At 53.4% G+C, this 12,668-nt stretch overlaps 5 protein-coding genes across 5 annotated transcripts; 2 read left to right on the forward strand and 3 right to left on the reverse strand.

Moving 5' to 3' along the window:
* Positions 1-11: 11 nt before the first annotated feature.
* On the forward strand, positions 12-2,233 carry HMPREF1541_08403 (uncharacterized protein; the record flags this gene model as incomplete). The annotated part of the gene is made up of 8 exons (XM_008722722.1): positions 12-279; positions 436-469; positions 517-588; positions 637-848; positions 899-929; positions 1,121-1,497; positions 1,557-1,925; positions 2,049-2,233. 8 exons carry the CDS (start codon positions 12-14, stop codon positions 2,231-2,233), a joined length of 1,548 nt encoding a protein of 515 aa, XP_008720944.1.
* A 524-nt stretch (positions 2,234-2,757) lies between these two features.
* On the reverse strand, positions 2,758-3,978 carry HMPREF1541_08404 (uncharacterized protein; the record flags this gene model as incomplete). The annotated part of the gene is made up of 1 exon (XM_008722723.1): positions 2,758-3,978. One exon carries the CDS (start codon positions 3,976-3,978, stop codon positions 2,758-2,760), a length of 1,221 nt encoding a protein of 406 aa, XP_008720945.1.
* A 1,432-nt stretch (positions 3,979-5,410) lies between these two features.
* HMPREF1541_08405 (uncharacterized protein) lies at positions 5,411-9,880 on the reverse strand (the record flags this gene model as incomplete). The annotated part of the gene is made up of 1 exon (XM_008722724.1): positions 5,411-9,880. The coding sequence occupies one exon, from the start codon at positions 9,878-9,880 to the stop codon at positions 5,411-5,413; it is 4,470 nt and encodes a 1,489-aa protein (XP_008720946.1).
* A 352-nt stretch (positions 9,881-10,232) lies between these two features.
* On the forward strand, positions 10,233-10,745 carry HMPREF1541_08406 (uncharacterized protein; the record flags this gene model as incomplete). The annotated part of the gene is made up of 3 exons (XM_008722725.1): positions 10,233-10,316; positions 10,476-10,626; positions 10,678-10,745. The coding sequence occupies 3 exons, from the start codon at positions 10,233-10,235 to the stop codon at positions 10,743-10,745; spliced, it is 303 nt and encodes a 100-aa protein (XP_008720947.1).
* A 159-nt stretch (positions 10,746-10,904) lies between these two features.
* HMPREF1541_08407 (uncharacterized protein) lies at positions 10,905-12,140 on the reverse strand (the record flags this gene model as incomplete). The annotated part of the gene is made up of 1 exon (XM_008722726.1): positions 10,905-12,140. The coding sequence occupies one exon, from the start codon at positions 12,138-12,140 to the stop codon at positions 10,905-10,907; it is 1,236 nt and encodes a 411-aa protein (XP_008720948.1).
* Between the last annotated feature and the right edge of the window lie 528 nt (positions 12,141-12,668).

Below are 12,668 nucleotides of genomic sequence, written 5' to 3' on the forward strand. Positions count from 1 at the left end.
CATTATCCGCTATGGCCGATATCGAGCCATCAACCTCGCCACCGTCCGAGAAGCAGGCCGTTTCGCAGACAGCACATGACCGATCAGCATCACCTGTGGCAATCGGCCGCATGTCCACCGAGTCAGCAGCAGCCGCGAAGAAGATTTTGGAGCATTCGGGCGATCATGATGAAGCCATGAAAGCCTTCGCCAATGGCGAGGTCGTCGAGGTAGATGCTGCTACCAATAAGCGGCTCCTTAGACGCATCGACAAGTTCATGATGCCTCTCATGTGTGTTGGTAAGTAAGGTCATTAATCTGTGCACCCGCAATCGCAACTTACCTCGGATTCAATGTCAAGAGGGCAAGCAGCAGAGGAGCAGCATTTAGACTACCGGAGCCGGCACTCTTGCGGGAAAGTCGACTGCGCAAGAGCACGAGCTAACAAAGTGTCAGTCTACGGTCTTAACTATCTCGACAAGACGACTTTGTGAGTGTTCGGACCACGATCGAAGCGATGACCGCTGAACCAAGCAGATCTTACGCATCCATCATGGGCCTGAGAGAAGATATCAACCTCGTGGGTGACAACTATCAATGGCTAGGTGGGTTTGTTGCGCTGGCTCTGGGACTGCTCTAACGCGAACAACAAGGCAGCATGTTCTACTTTGGCTACCTGGCTTGGGAATGGCCCACGAACTTGCTTCTGCAACGCCTTCCACTGGCGAAGTATAGCGCACTGAACGTTATCCTCTGGGGCTCGATGCTGGTCTTGCATGCTGCAGTAGGCAATTTTGCCGGTGCCGTTGCCGTGCGGCTCCTGCTGGGTGTCTTCGAGAGTGCTGTTACGCCAGGGTTCGCCCTCCTCAGTATGTGATCCTCTTCCGCCTTCATAGAACTTTTACTGACCTGGCCAAAGCTTCCCAGTGGTGGACGCGTTCGGAGCAAGGGTGAGTTATTTCTATCCCGGAAGCTCTCAGCGAGCAACCTGGCGTCCTGGTCTATTTCGCAGCTGGAGGAGCGAATTCCCATTGTGGTGGACTTCCCACTATCCCTAGCCCCTTCCCCATGGTCTCTATCCCATTGCTTACAACCCCGGTCTTGACCATGATTGCTAATCCAAAGCCTCCTATATCTTCAGGTATCGTACTTGTATCTGGTTCTCCTTCAATGGCTGGGGCCAGATATTCGGCGGCCTAATCGCCTATGCCATCGACGTGGGCGCGCGACGCCACGGCTCGGCGATCGCGCCCTGGAAGACCGTGTTCATGGTCAACGGCCTCATCACCGTGGCTCTCGGCATAGCCTTCTACTGGATCATCCCCGATAATCAGCTCAACGCCCGCTGGCTCAGTGACCGTGATCGCGTCCTTGCTGTAGCCCGCGTGCGGAGCAACCAGCAGGGCATCGGCAACAAGCACTTCAAGAGATATCAGTTCATCGAGGCTCTGAAAGATCCCATGACGTGGGCTTTCGTCTTCTATTCCCTGGTCGCGGACATTCCCAATGGGGGCATGAGTCAGTCCATCGATGTAGGCCCAGGGCCCTATCATTCCTTTACTGACACCTCCCTATAGGCAACTTCTTCTCCCAGCTCATCGTGTCCTTCGGCTACACGCCCTCCCAGTCTCTTCTCTACGGCACGCCCGGCGGCGCAGTCGAAGTCGTCGCACTGCTCGTGTGCGGCTATCTAGGCGACAGATATGGTCAGCGCATTCTCTGGTCGATGGCGGGCCTCAGCGTGGGCATCCTGGGCTTCATTCTGATCGTCGCGCTCCCGCTCGACATCAAGACCGGCCGACTGATCGGCTTCTACCTGACACTCGCGGTACCCTGCCCATTTGTGGCGTTGCTGTCGCTCATCAGTTCCAATATCGCCGGCTACACCAAGAAAACAACGGTGGCGGCCCTCTACTTGATAGCGTATTGCGTGGGGAATATTATAGGTGAGTCATTCTTCACTCTTCCACTGCATCCTCCTGCCGTACATGGGCACTAGGTTTTCTCTGGCTCCCCTCTCCAGCTGTCCACCATGCACCTGACGCTGACCCTAACGTGTCTTCGACTAGGCCCACAAACCTTCCGCCCCGCCGACGCGCCGCACTACCGCCCCGCCCAGATCACCATCCTAGCCTGCTACGGCGCCTGCATGATCGATCTGGTCTTTATCTGGTGGTACTACCGTCGACAGAACCAGCGGAAGACGGCCCTGCGTGCTGCGCCTGGGTATACAAAGGTCGAAAACCAGGAGTAAGTGTCATCCTTCCCCTTCCTTCGTTTTGCTTGTCTTGCAATATCCAGCTAGTGGCCGCATGGGTGTGGCATGGTAAAACATATGCTGACTAAACATGAAACAGGTGGCTGGATCTCACTGATAGGGAGAATACGGAGTTTGTGTACTGCTTGTAAGGGAAACAGATGCAGCGGAAGATGGACTGCTAGGACGGGGGAGTGTAGTCTCGATTTCTTCGCCAACCAGATCAGGTGTCGAGTAGTCCTCGTTCTTTGGTGCAAGCCGTTGCAATTCGAACAAGCTGGCAGGATCGAAGGGCGAGTCTCGGGAATTATGATGCCAGGTTAGAGATCGCGATTGCCCGATCGGTGACATTTCTTGAACGTAGCTTTATTGAGCGGTCGAGGCCTATGTCCAGATCAGGCATGGAAGGATTAGAGGATCCTTTTCGATCCGCGGGGATCAACGGTACCCAACAACATCGTTCCCGTTCCTTGCTGCCATGGCACTCTGAATACATGGCCTGTGAGTATGGGTGAACCTGATCAGAAACCGTCACCCTCCGTCCAATTCCTGCCAGCAGCCCCTGCTCTAACGGCCGGGTCCTTGCCTCTTGCGAGCGCTTTCTGCCGGCCGTCTTCCATAAGTTGTGCAAGTGAATCGATCTCGGTCGTCAGCTCAATGTCGCGACCCGCGGGAGGCACTTCGAGCTCGAGACTCTCGATGGTGCCCGGATCTGCAGTTTGCTGGTATCGGTCAACCACGGAAGCCTTATGACGCCATTCGTCTAGTTGCTGCTGCTTCATATGCTTCTTGTACCGAAGTTCAAACCAGTAATCAAAATCCTTGTTGTCCCTGAAACAGACACCATAGCCATCACAGTAGCAGCTGTACATGTCTGGGCAGAAAGTCGCATTCTTAGTGAAGATGGCCTGCCAGAGGTACTCAAAGACACGACCGGAGACGTCGTCGAGCAGCTTGGTTTTGAGTAGCCACTCGCGGTAGAAAACGAACTTCTCACGCGGAGTGGACTGGATGCGAGCTTTGGATAGGGCGAACTGCGCACAGCAGGGCTGAGCTACGACTTCCGGTAGAGCGATACCAGGGAATAATTCTGTCCAGGCTTGGGCCATGACGGGTTCTTCCACCCTTAGCGAGTCCTTGTCGACAACCCCCGGGTGCATCCACGCTGGACAGCCGGGATCCCACTCACAGCGCAAGTTCATGTAACCCTCGCGTGTCACTCGTGCCGAGGATAGGCGCCGGACAGTTTCTGGCCCGTCGTGTTCAAGCAAACCAGCTTGGTGCCATGAGTTTCTATGCGCGTGCATGAAGATGGCGATGTCGGGCAGATTGTCATAGTGGTCAATAATGTACGACAGGTAGACCATAGCTTCGTGCCCTTTGTTCTTTGGTACTGTCAGGGCCGCGGACTTGTCGTCCGGTATGTATACCTTGACTATTGCGCCGGCCAAGTCCTCGTTATACAACCAACCCGCATCCTCATCTTTCATCTTGGCAACAACGAGATGGCGCGTGTAGGAAGGGATGGCATAGCTCGGGCTGGCATCGGCATGACTGACCGAGTAGTCGGACTCCGAAGAGGGATTTGAATTGTTATCGTCGTTGTGCAGGTTCGAGCCCACAGTGTTGGGGAACCTGCGCCATCTTACGGCTCTCGGGGCGCTGTAAAGGTAGACAAGCGTGGTACAGAACGCTACGAGACTAATGCTGAGCAGTGTAAAGCCACGTCTTGGTCCCACCATATCAGGATGTGTTGCGGGTTGTTTGACATCCGCCCTCGCGTGGTCAAAGTACACGGCACTTCTCTTCGTGACGTCTGCAATGATGTGTGGCGGATCGAGTTCGACGTGTCATGCCGGGTGTTCCCTGTCGCGATCGTGAAGGTGGCAAAACGAGCAGAGACGCGTCAAGAGCACGTGTAAACAAACGATAGTGGGTATTGAAATCGAGCGTTTCAATAATCAGTCGCACTTCCGCAAGTCTTGGAAATGGCCATAAGAACTCTCTGCTGCTCGGCAGACCCTACAGATGTTCTCGCAGCGAAGAAATAACACTGCAAGGCAGATGGCACACTGGCCGACATCAAAGGTTGACACGCGTTCCCCAAATTTTGAGTGTCGGGAGCGTGCCGGGGCAAGCCGCCGCTAAAAAAGCTTGAGAATAGTTCAATATAGCAAGTATGGATGTGATAGATGTGAGGTACAGCACCTCGATGCCTACGATCCTGGCTACCTTGAACCAATCCAACGACGATGCAGAAGTCATTAATCAAGCACATGTAGTCTGAACATCTGCTAGACTGGAAAGACTTGACAGTCCCAGCAATCGTCCGGTAGGAGACCTCATCCGCCGTCTTGGCAGCACCCAGCCTCGCCTCCCTCTCACGTCCACCACAGCAACACTTCACTTTCAACCCATATATATCACTGTTTTCGATTTTTACCTCAACAACCAGTACCGGAATCTCTGCTACTGGCTCTGTTTCGAGAGCCTCAGGTCAAGGATTCCACACCGAGTGGTAATCTGGCGGGTTCAATTCCTTCCCTCGACAAAAAAGCCTCAGGTCACACGGTACTGCTAACACGACAACAACTCACTCAGGCAGTACCTAGCAGGGCTTCTTCCCCCCGTTCGTTCGCAGGAGAGAGTGGTCGGGAAAACACTCACAAAAAAGAGAGGTTAATAATTGAAAAACAAAAAAAAAAGAATACGAGTTCGAGATTGGTGGTGGGATTAACAATTCAAAAAAAAAAAAGTACGTAGAAAAAACCTCGTAGTTCAGAAGGTTTCTCAATTATCCGGGTCGTATGCTACCTCCCCGGTAGGATTGAGTTTTTGCTTTTTTGGGGAAGTGGGAGGTAAGAGGAGAGGAGGTACACGGAGGCAGGGGGGAGGAAGGGAGGGTTCGAAACTCGTCGTCCCCAACGGTGTGCACTTTTCACCTTTTTGGTAACTTGAAAAATCGCGGTAGAGATTGTCCCACAAACCTGAAGTCGTAGCCTGGATGGCTTTCTGGGCCTCTCTTGTTTCTGGCAAAGTGAACAACACTATCGAGGATGAAGGCAGTGACCTAGGCGGAAACACGGAGTCAGGGGGGAGACATCTTACTTTCATCGTAGGATATATTACTATCGACCCATCGCAACACGAGTGTCCACGAAAATGGCTCCAGCTTCAGGACTTGTCCCATTTGCCATACCTTGTCCAGTCATCATACAACGTCTTGAAGATGGCCCTGCTACTCGGATCCATGGCGCTGTTCATCGCCCGCATCAGGTCTCGACTCATCGCATCCAGTATGGTGTACATGCCAGGCAGCAGCTTCTCTTTGACTCCCGGGCCAATGTCGCCGTCCAAGCTACACCTGCAGTACTCCATCACCAAATACTGCATATGCTGCCCCGCAATGGTTTTGACACGTTTTGTCTCGTCATTGAGCTCATTGTTCTTGCTGCGCTTACTCGATGATTTTGCGGCTGACACTGTGGGGTTGCAGATCGACGACAGGAGACGTGAGAGGCTCACGGCTGCGGATGCAGGTAGCGGGACAGAGCTGAGCGTGAGCCAGCTGGGAAGGGACCGGAGGTAGCTTGATGGGTCGCTGCCGATGACTGACGGTTGCCGTGCTCGCTTGGTGACTTCGTCCGAGTAGAACAGACAGCGCACAAGTTGTTGCAGAACAGGCAGTAGAAGATGATGCCGGTCTGCCAGCCGGCGACGGAAGCGGCTAAGCAAGTTACCGACGATTGCGCAGACTCGCTCGAAGATGTGTTCCGGAAATACCGCTGGCGATATCCGTGTAGTGTCGCTGCCAGAAAGTAGCAGCGCCATTTGAGCTAGAAGGCTGTCGATGGTCGGTTGACTGATCACACTTGGGTGAGTTGCCAAGATGAGCTTAGTGTTTTCGAGTGCCAGCAGCACATCGAACAAGTCGCGCTCTTCTCCAAGACTCGCAAGACTTGCAACGCGCGCAATGCTCATGCTCAGCCTCGGGTCTTGCTCAGTCTCCTGTGCACTAATTTGTAGCACGATTGACGCAACGATAATCGGTCCGACGACACCCAAGCCTGCTGATACATCAGGTTGTAACAACAGTTCAACGCAGATGGCACGGTCTTCCCACTTGAGACTTTGAGCAAAGAGGTCAGCCTCGATAGCGAGTCGTCCGAACTGATGCTCGTCAAATTTGTCAGGTCTCGAAAGCCTGAACAGCTCATTGAGTCTCCTCTCAATTGGATCGGAGGTGTCAGCTTTGCCGAACTCGGCAAGAAGAGCTCTGGTTTGGTCGGTGATCAAGTCGTTGAGATACAAGGACACGGTGCTGAACGATGGCCTAGCTCCCCGGACTCTCGATAAGAGAGACTGCAGAGCGTCATGAAGCTCTAAAGACGAAGACCAAGCAGTAGGGCAAGCGGCTACCACCCGGAGTATGGTCGAAATTCGCGAGTATGGATCAGCCTCAACGCCCCCTGTGGTGCCACTGCCACCTGCAAGCGCCTCAATGTCGCTAACAAGCATGTTGGTGAACTGACTTTTCAGCTCTTTTAGATCTTTGCTTACACAGGTCTCAATGACCTTTTCTGAACTACAGCAGATATGCTGGGCAAGATAGAGCCGCGGGATGTCTGTTGGCAGCCGTGCTTTTTTCTTCGATGGTTTCATCTTCCTGAGCCAAACCAAGACATCAGCAAGTACTTGCGACTGCAAATCGGGCTTGGAAGGGTTAGCGGCAATCCTGGACCACAGCCTGCCGATGACATTCTCCAAGGACCGACAGATCACGAAGAAGCTGTAAGCGTCTTCCCATGGCTTCTGCTTGCTGATGTTTCCGCCAATCGTAGTCCATTCATCCCAACACTCAGGTCCGGTGAAGGATACAGAATACTGTCCGCTGAGATGGTCCATGGTCGCGAGATGCCGGGCGAGATGCGAAGGCAATTTAGGTGTTGTGTTGTGCTGTTTCAGCTGCTCAAAGAGCGCGTCTGCCATACCCCGCGTCGACGCCGCGTCAAGTCCCTCGAGCAGGATCTTCTCCACAAGATAGTGATGCTGAGGACTTGTAATGAGTGAGCTGCTGTTCTCACTTGCAGACTTTGTCAAGATCGCCCTCAGGTTTTTGGTGGATTTTGCGCCAGTCGTATCGATTGCAGCTACCAACAGATCTTCAACACGGGGGGTCTGTGTCTCTTGCCGGCTGACATCGGCGCCCTCTGATCTCAATAACGCTCTCAGGAAGTCCTGCGATATCTGGCGTTTCGCTTCAAGTAGATGAGGTCGGGCCAAGAGCATACCCACACAACCTGACAACAACTGCTCCTCGGAATGGATCGTCAGACTTCGACCAAGCCATAGAGGTTGGCGCGGATCCTCGGGGCTCCGACAAGTGGCCAGTGAGGCTACAGATGTCCGCAGCTGGTCGAGTGAAAGATCCAGAGCTTGGACGAATGGCTCGTTCTGCTTTGATGCCTCATCTGCAAGGACCTTGAAACGCTCAAGATACTCTTGATACCAGTGAGCTGACCGGCGTGGAGCGGAAGAGCCTTGAGCCGGATGTATCAACACAGCACTTGCTTGTGTGACTTTCTCGTTCAGCAGATCAGCCGGTAGTTGATAGCTAGGTAATGTCCTCTGGATACTGTTGATCAAGTTCCACAATCTCCAGCGCTGGCCTTGATAGTCTGAGCGCTTCTGCAGGGCCAATATCGACTGCTCGACGATTTGAAGCAGCGTTTCGGTTTCAGAGACTGAACGTGTTCGTCCCGTAGTGCGTAGCAAAGCCGATGCAATCGATAGGGTTGCAAATACATCTAGAGTAGACCCCACCCGGCCACTCAGGCCTGCTAAAGCTTTTTGTAGATCCGTTAGGAGCTCTTCACCAGGCGATGAGGCTGTTGACAACGCCGCGAGCCTCGTAAATTCATCGAAGATCTCATCGTCTTCCCAGACTTGGAGAGCAGGGATGTCTTGATCGTCCTGTTTAGGAGAACTGCGAACCCGCATTGCTTCTTGCAGGTTTTCCCGCCAGAGATCGATAAAGTCTTTCAAAGCTCTTGACTTTGCATAAGATGTCAATGTTTTGACAAAGACACCATCTCTCAAGACCTTGTAGTCTTGGCGACTGATTGATGATTGACCGATGCGCGCAACGAGCTCACTCATGGCGAAGGTAGATGTAGGGACTCCCGTGTTCGGTAGCAAGAGGTTTTCGTTTGCCTTGAGCAGATATGACAGGGCCATCGAGGGTAAGGCGAGCTCGTGCCACGAGACCAACGTGGCGGCAATGTAGCTGAGAGCATGTGATGATGGAGTACATTGCGATATGGTCGATAGTCGGAGTAACTCTTCAATGGAGACAATGTTGCTCGTAGGGCCTGCGGGATAAGCGGTGTCGATGATTCTTACTGTGTCGATCCGAGTGAGCTCAAGTTGAGGCAATTGAGGGCCAGCAATGTAGGCCAACACTAGAAGCAATGCATCAAGCCAGTCTTGTTCTTGTTGTCTTCTGCGGATGTCGTACTTCGGCAGTAGTCGAGTAGCAATGTCATAGATATGGTGACTTCGCCCATTCCAGTCCAGGCCAACCATAGATGTAGCTTTTACCTCACGACTTTGTGGTTTGGACCCGAGGACGACAACAAAGTCGCGATAGACGGGCTCAACATCAGCCCAGGTCAGGCAAGGCCGGTTAGACCTCCAATTCTTTAGATGCTTCTTAATGAAACGCTCACGCAAAGGCAGCACACTCGTCATGGCGAGAAGTCTCTCCAGACCTTGAATACTGGCTTTGCGACTCGTCATTGGTGGCAGTTGTGGATCGCTCAGAATGTCCAGGGTTTCGAGGCACAAGCTGAGACATCCCTCGTTAAACACCGTGATCTCCTGAGCCTTTGCACTGTCCGACTGAGCCAATGGTCTCCCAGCCCACATATGTAGTATGGAGTGCAGTTGCGACGCCGAGGCCTCGACGTCTTGTGGACGCTCCTTCAATGAGTGGAGACATAGTTGCAGGGTAGAGGCAAACATAGATGCACAGTCACTGACTGACGACCAGAGGCTTGCCTGAGAATGATCTGTCTGATCTTCGGGTGGGGAGGCAAGCTGAGCACATCGAGCACAGACTTGTAGAATGACGACGTTGAGGTCATGCTCGCTCTCAACGCTGACATCGCCGGGTGGCGATAGCCGACGTCTCTTCACCGAACGCACATTTGTTGTCTGTTCAAGAACATCCGGAGCAGAAATGCTCGGAGCGGAGAAGTGCTCCAGGCGTAGCCGAATGCAGCCGTCGAGGACCGGGAGAGACTTTCGGTCGATGAAGGTCTCGCACAGAAGCGTTGGTGAAATGACGCCGCACAGGTGTAGAAGTAATCGCCAGAGTCGGATATCCAGCAGATGCTGAGTGTATGCTTCTCTGTCTTTGCCCTTGTGGATGACATCAAGCAATGAGGACATTCGTCGAACAAGCCATCGTAGTACCCATTGCTCACTGAATGTATATGGTGCTGTTGACGTATATTGAGTCGGGTCTAAGGGCTTGTTCACGTCTATGCCGAGAATTTCGGTGGCATGAACGATCAGTTCAGACAACGAGGCATCGCTGCGATCCAGGACCTCCAGCCCTCCTTTAGACTGCGTGGATGGCATCGCTGAGTATTGCTCGACTTTCCATAAGCATTCCGTTGACTCCAAAGCGCAGCATTGCCTTACGGGACATTGATATCCTAAACACACTCTACACGGAACTTTTCTCTAAACGTCTGTAGCACCGCAAGGCTGAACACAAGCCTTGTATCACTGCTGCGCTCCGATTGGACGTTGAAGCTTCAACGTTCCGGCCGCAAGCATGGCAAGAGCTTCCGGGAGCTGTAACTGAGCCTCTTCACTGTCACCACTTACAGAATTGTATGTCCCCAGCACACCGGCGTCGATACGACTGAGGTAGGCTCTGACCCTTGACCTCTACTTACCAAGCTCACCCACCCCCCAGCCTGCAATCATGTCGAACGAAAATATTGCCGCACCTCCCCTGCCGTCACCGAAAACCACGAAACCCGTGAGCGAAGCGCTGCTCAATGAGAAGGTACGAGAACCCCGATGGTGCAGGACCGAGAGCTAGCTTTTTGCGGTGTTTCACGGGTTGTCCGCGCCCCACGCGACATACCGTGCGCGACAATGGCGTGAGGAAGCGAATAACACATCTTTGATGGCGGGTATGAACACGTGCTGATATGGGTATTAGTGGGACCGCGCTCTCTCCTCTTTAGTCATTCGATCCGGTCTTGGATTCTCTTTCGGTGTTATCTTCTCAGTACTTCTGTTCAAGCGGAGAGCATGGCCCGTGTGGCTGGGTACCGGCTTCGGTGCAGGACGAGCTTGGGAGGAAGCGGACGGTATGCCCTCGACCCTACGTGATGCACGAGCGAGAATCTGATTGCATACAGCCAATTTCAAGCGTGGTGACCGACCGTTCAGCACAGATGGGCTACGAAAAGTGAGGACGGAGAGATAAAGGCGCGCACTGCTGGACAGAACATCGGGATTTGCGGTGGTGAAAAGTAGAGTATTGGTGCACACGCTGAAGGGCCCTGTGGTTGAGATCGGACTTAGCGTCACCTCAGTGAAGAGCGCAGCACAGAATCTGACGTCGGCATCCAAACTGTACAAAATGCTATCTGCCGGACTTCTCATTCTCGACCTCTCGCCGCAGGCTGTCCAGCTCGGCCTCCCGCTTTCGTAGATGCGCTTCCAAACCCTCCACCTGGTCTGCGACGAGCGCGAGGTCATCCCTCAATCGCTGGAGATCCCCGCCAGCAGCAGATGCCTTATCCGAACTCAACTCAACATGTTGCCTCTGCTTATATTCAAGCAATTGCTGGGCTTCACGTTTGATCAAAGTCCAATTGGTCTTTCCAGGTTGTCCTGAGCCGTCGTTACCCGATCTCTGTTTGCGCCGGCGGTCTGCGGAAGCTTGGGCCGCTTCCTGTTGAGACTCGATGTCTCGCAGCTCGCGCAGTAGTCTGACCTTCTCCAGATCTTCGTCTTCCACGACGTCCGAGAAATTAGTGCCCTTGGGTTGGTAAGCCGAGCCTCCTCGGACTCCAATTCGGCTGAGATATGCATCGCCGAATTTGGCTTTTCGGCCCGTGCTTGTGTCTTCATCGTATTTATTGGGTCTGTTGCGCATGCTGTCTATCTGATAGTCGATCTTGTTGCCCTCGAAGCTGGAGCGTAGACTTGGGGGCACCGATCGAGGTATCCTGTAGCCCTCGTGTCTGTAATTGAGGATGTGCAAGAATGCTAAACAGGCGTCCTTAGCGATGGTGCTTCGTCCGCTGGTGTTGACGAGATTCCACGCGCTTCTAATATCTGTGTCTGGGACGTCCAAACTTCCGTATAGGGTGTGCAAGCTTTCGAAGCTAATCTCTCCGCGCCGGTCCTTGTTTGCAGAATAGATTTCTTCGTATTTAGACCTGTCACCAGGGTTGATGTACCAGTCAAAGCCATCTTTTAGGCCTGCGTCTTCCTCGTCGTCTTCAATGCGCTCAAATCTGGCTGCCTGATGGCCAGTCAAAGCTCTGTTGGCTGCCACCAAATGAGCCTTGCTCTCGGGGACCAGCCAGTCTGGTAAGGAGGCTGGCACATCTTGGTATTCGCCGTTGACGAGGTCGAAGATCAACCGCATCGCGACACAGAATTCTTCGAAGTCCAATTCGCCATCGCCGTCAACGTCGGCGAGGTCCCAGACTCTTTCCAGTTGATCATCTCGCAGTTGAGAATTGCGTAGAACCTCTGCTGCCGCATGGTTTGTCAGGTGCGACGAAGGCGTAGCCGGCTGCTGCACGAGAGAGGCAAAGATCTCCCAGTATCGATCAATCTCCCATTTTTCAATGCGCTTTGCGGCCATGCTGTGGCGCACTCGTCTGGAGGCTCGATACGTTTGGAGGAAGGCGGTCTGCGAGGTGGTTGGGTGCAGTTCTTGTGCCGTCCGGTGATGGAATTTGCACCACTCGAAGCGACCACAATGTAGAATAGATACACTCCGGATGAAGTCTAGATAGAGTCAAACAGGTCTGAGTTGTGAGTCGCACGGCTGTGGTGCAACGATTCTGAGGTGTAGTGCTTAGACTTGCTCCGCGCGAACGCGGCCCCGGCGGAGAGCTCAGCCTCAACGGCGTCTCCACCCATCTCTTGGCTGATATTAGAGTAGTTGTGCTGCAACAGCATGTACTTTCTGTCAGTCCTGGCACTCTTCGTCAATGTTGGCTGTACGTCTGCGCCGCAATGCAGCTGTGAGAGCTGCACTTTCGTCCAGGATTGATGTCGGGCACGCGTGGCCACGCCTTGTACTCGACGATTGAGTACTCGGCTGCACCAAACCCATGCATTATTGTTTACAAACCAACCAGTTTACCAGCCCCTCCGGCTTCCGAGC

Source organism: Cyphellophora europaea (assembly GCF_000365145.1).
Source record: "Cyphellophora europaea CBS 101466 unplaced genomic scaffold supercont1.8, whole genome shotgun sequence".
In the NCBI taxonomy this organism is placed as follows: Eukaryota; Fungi; Ascomycota; class Eurotiomycetes; order Chaetothyriales; family Cyphellophoraceae; genus Cyphellophora; species Cyphellophora europaea.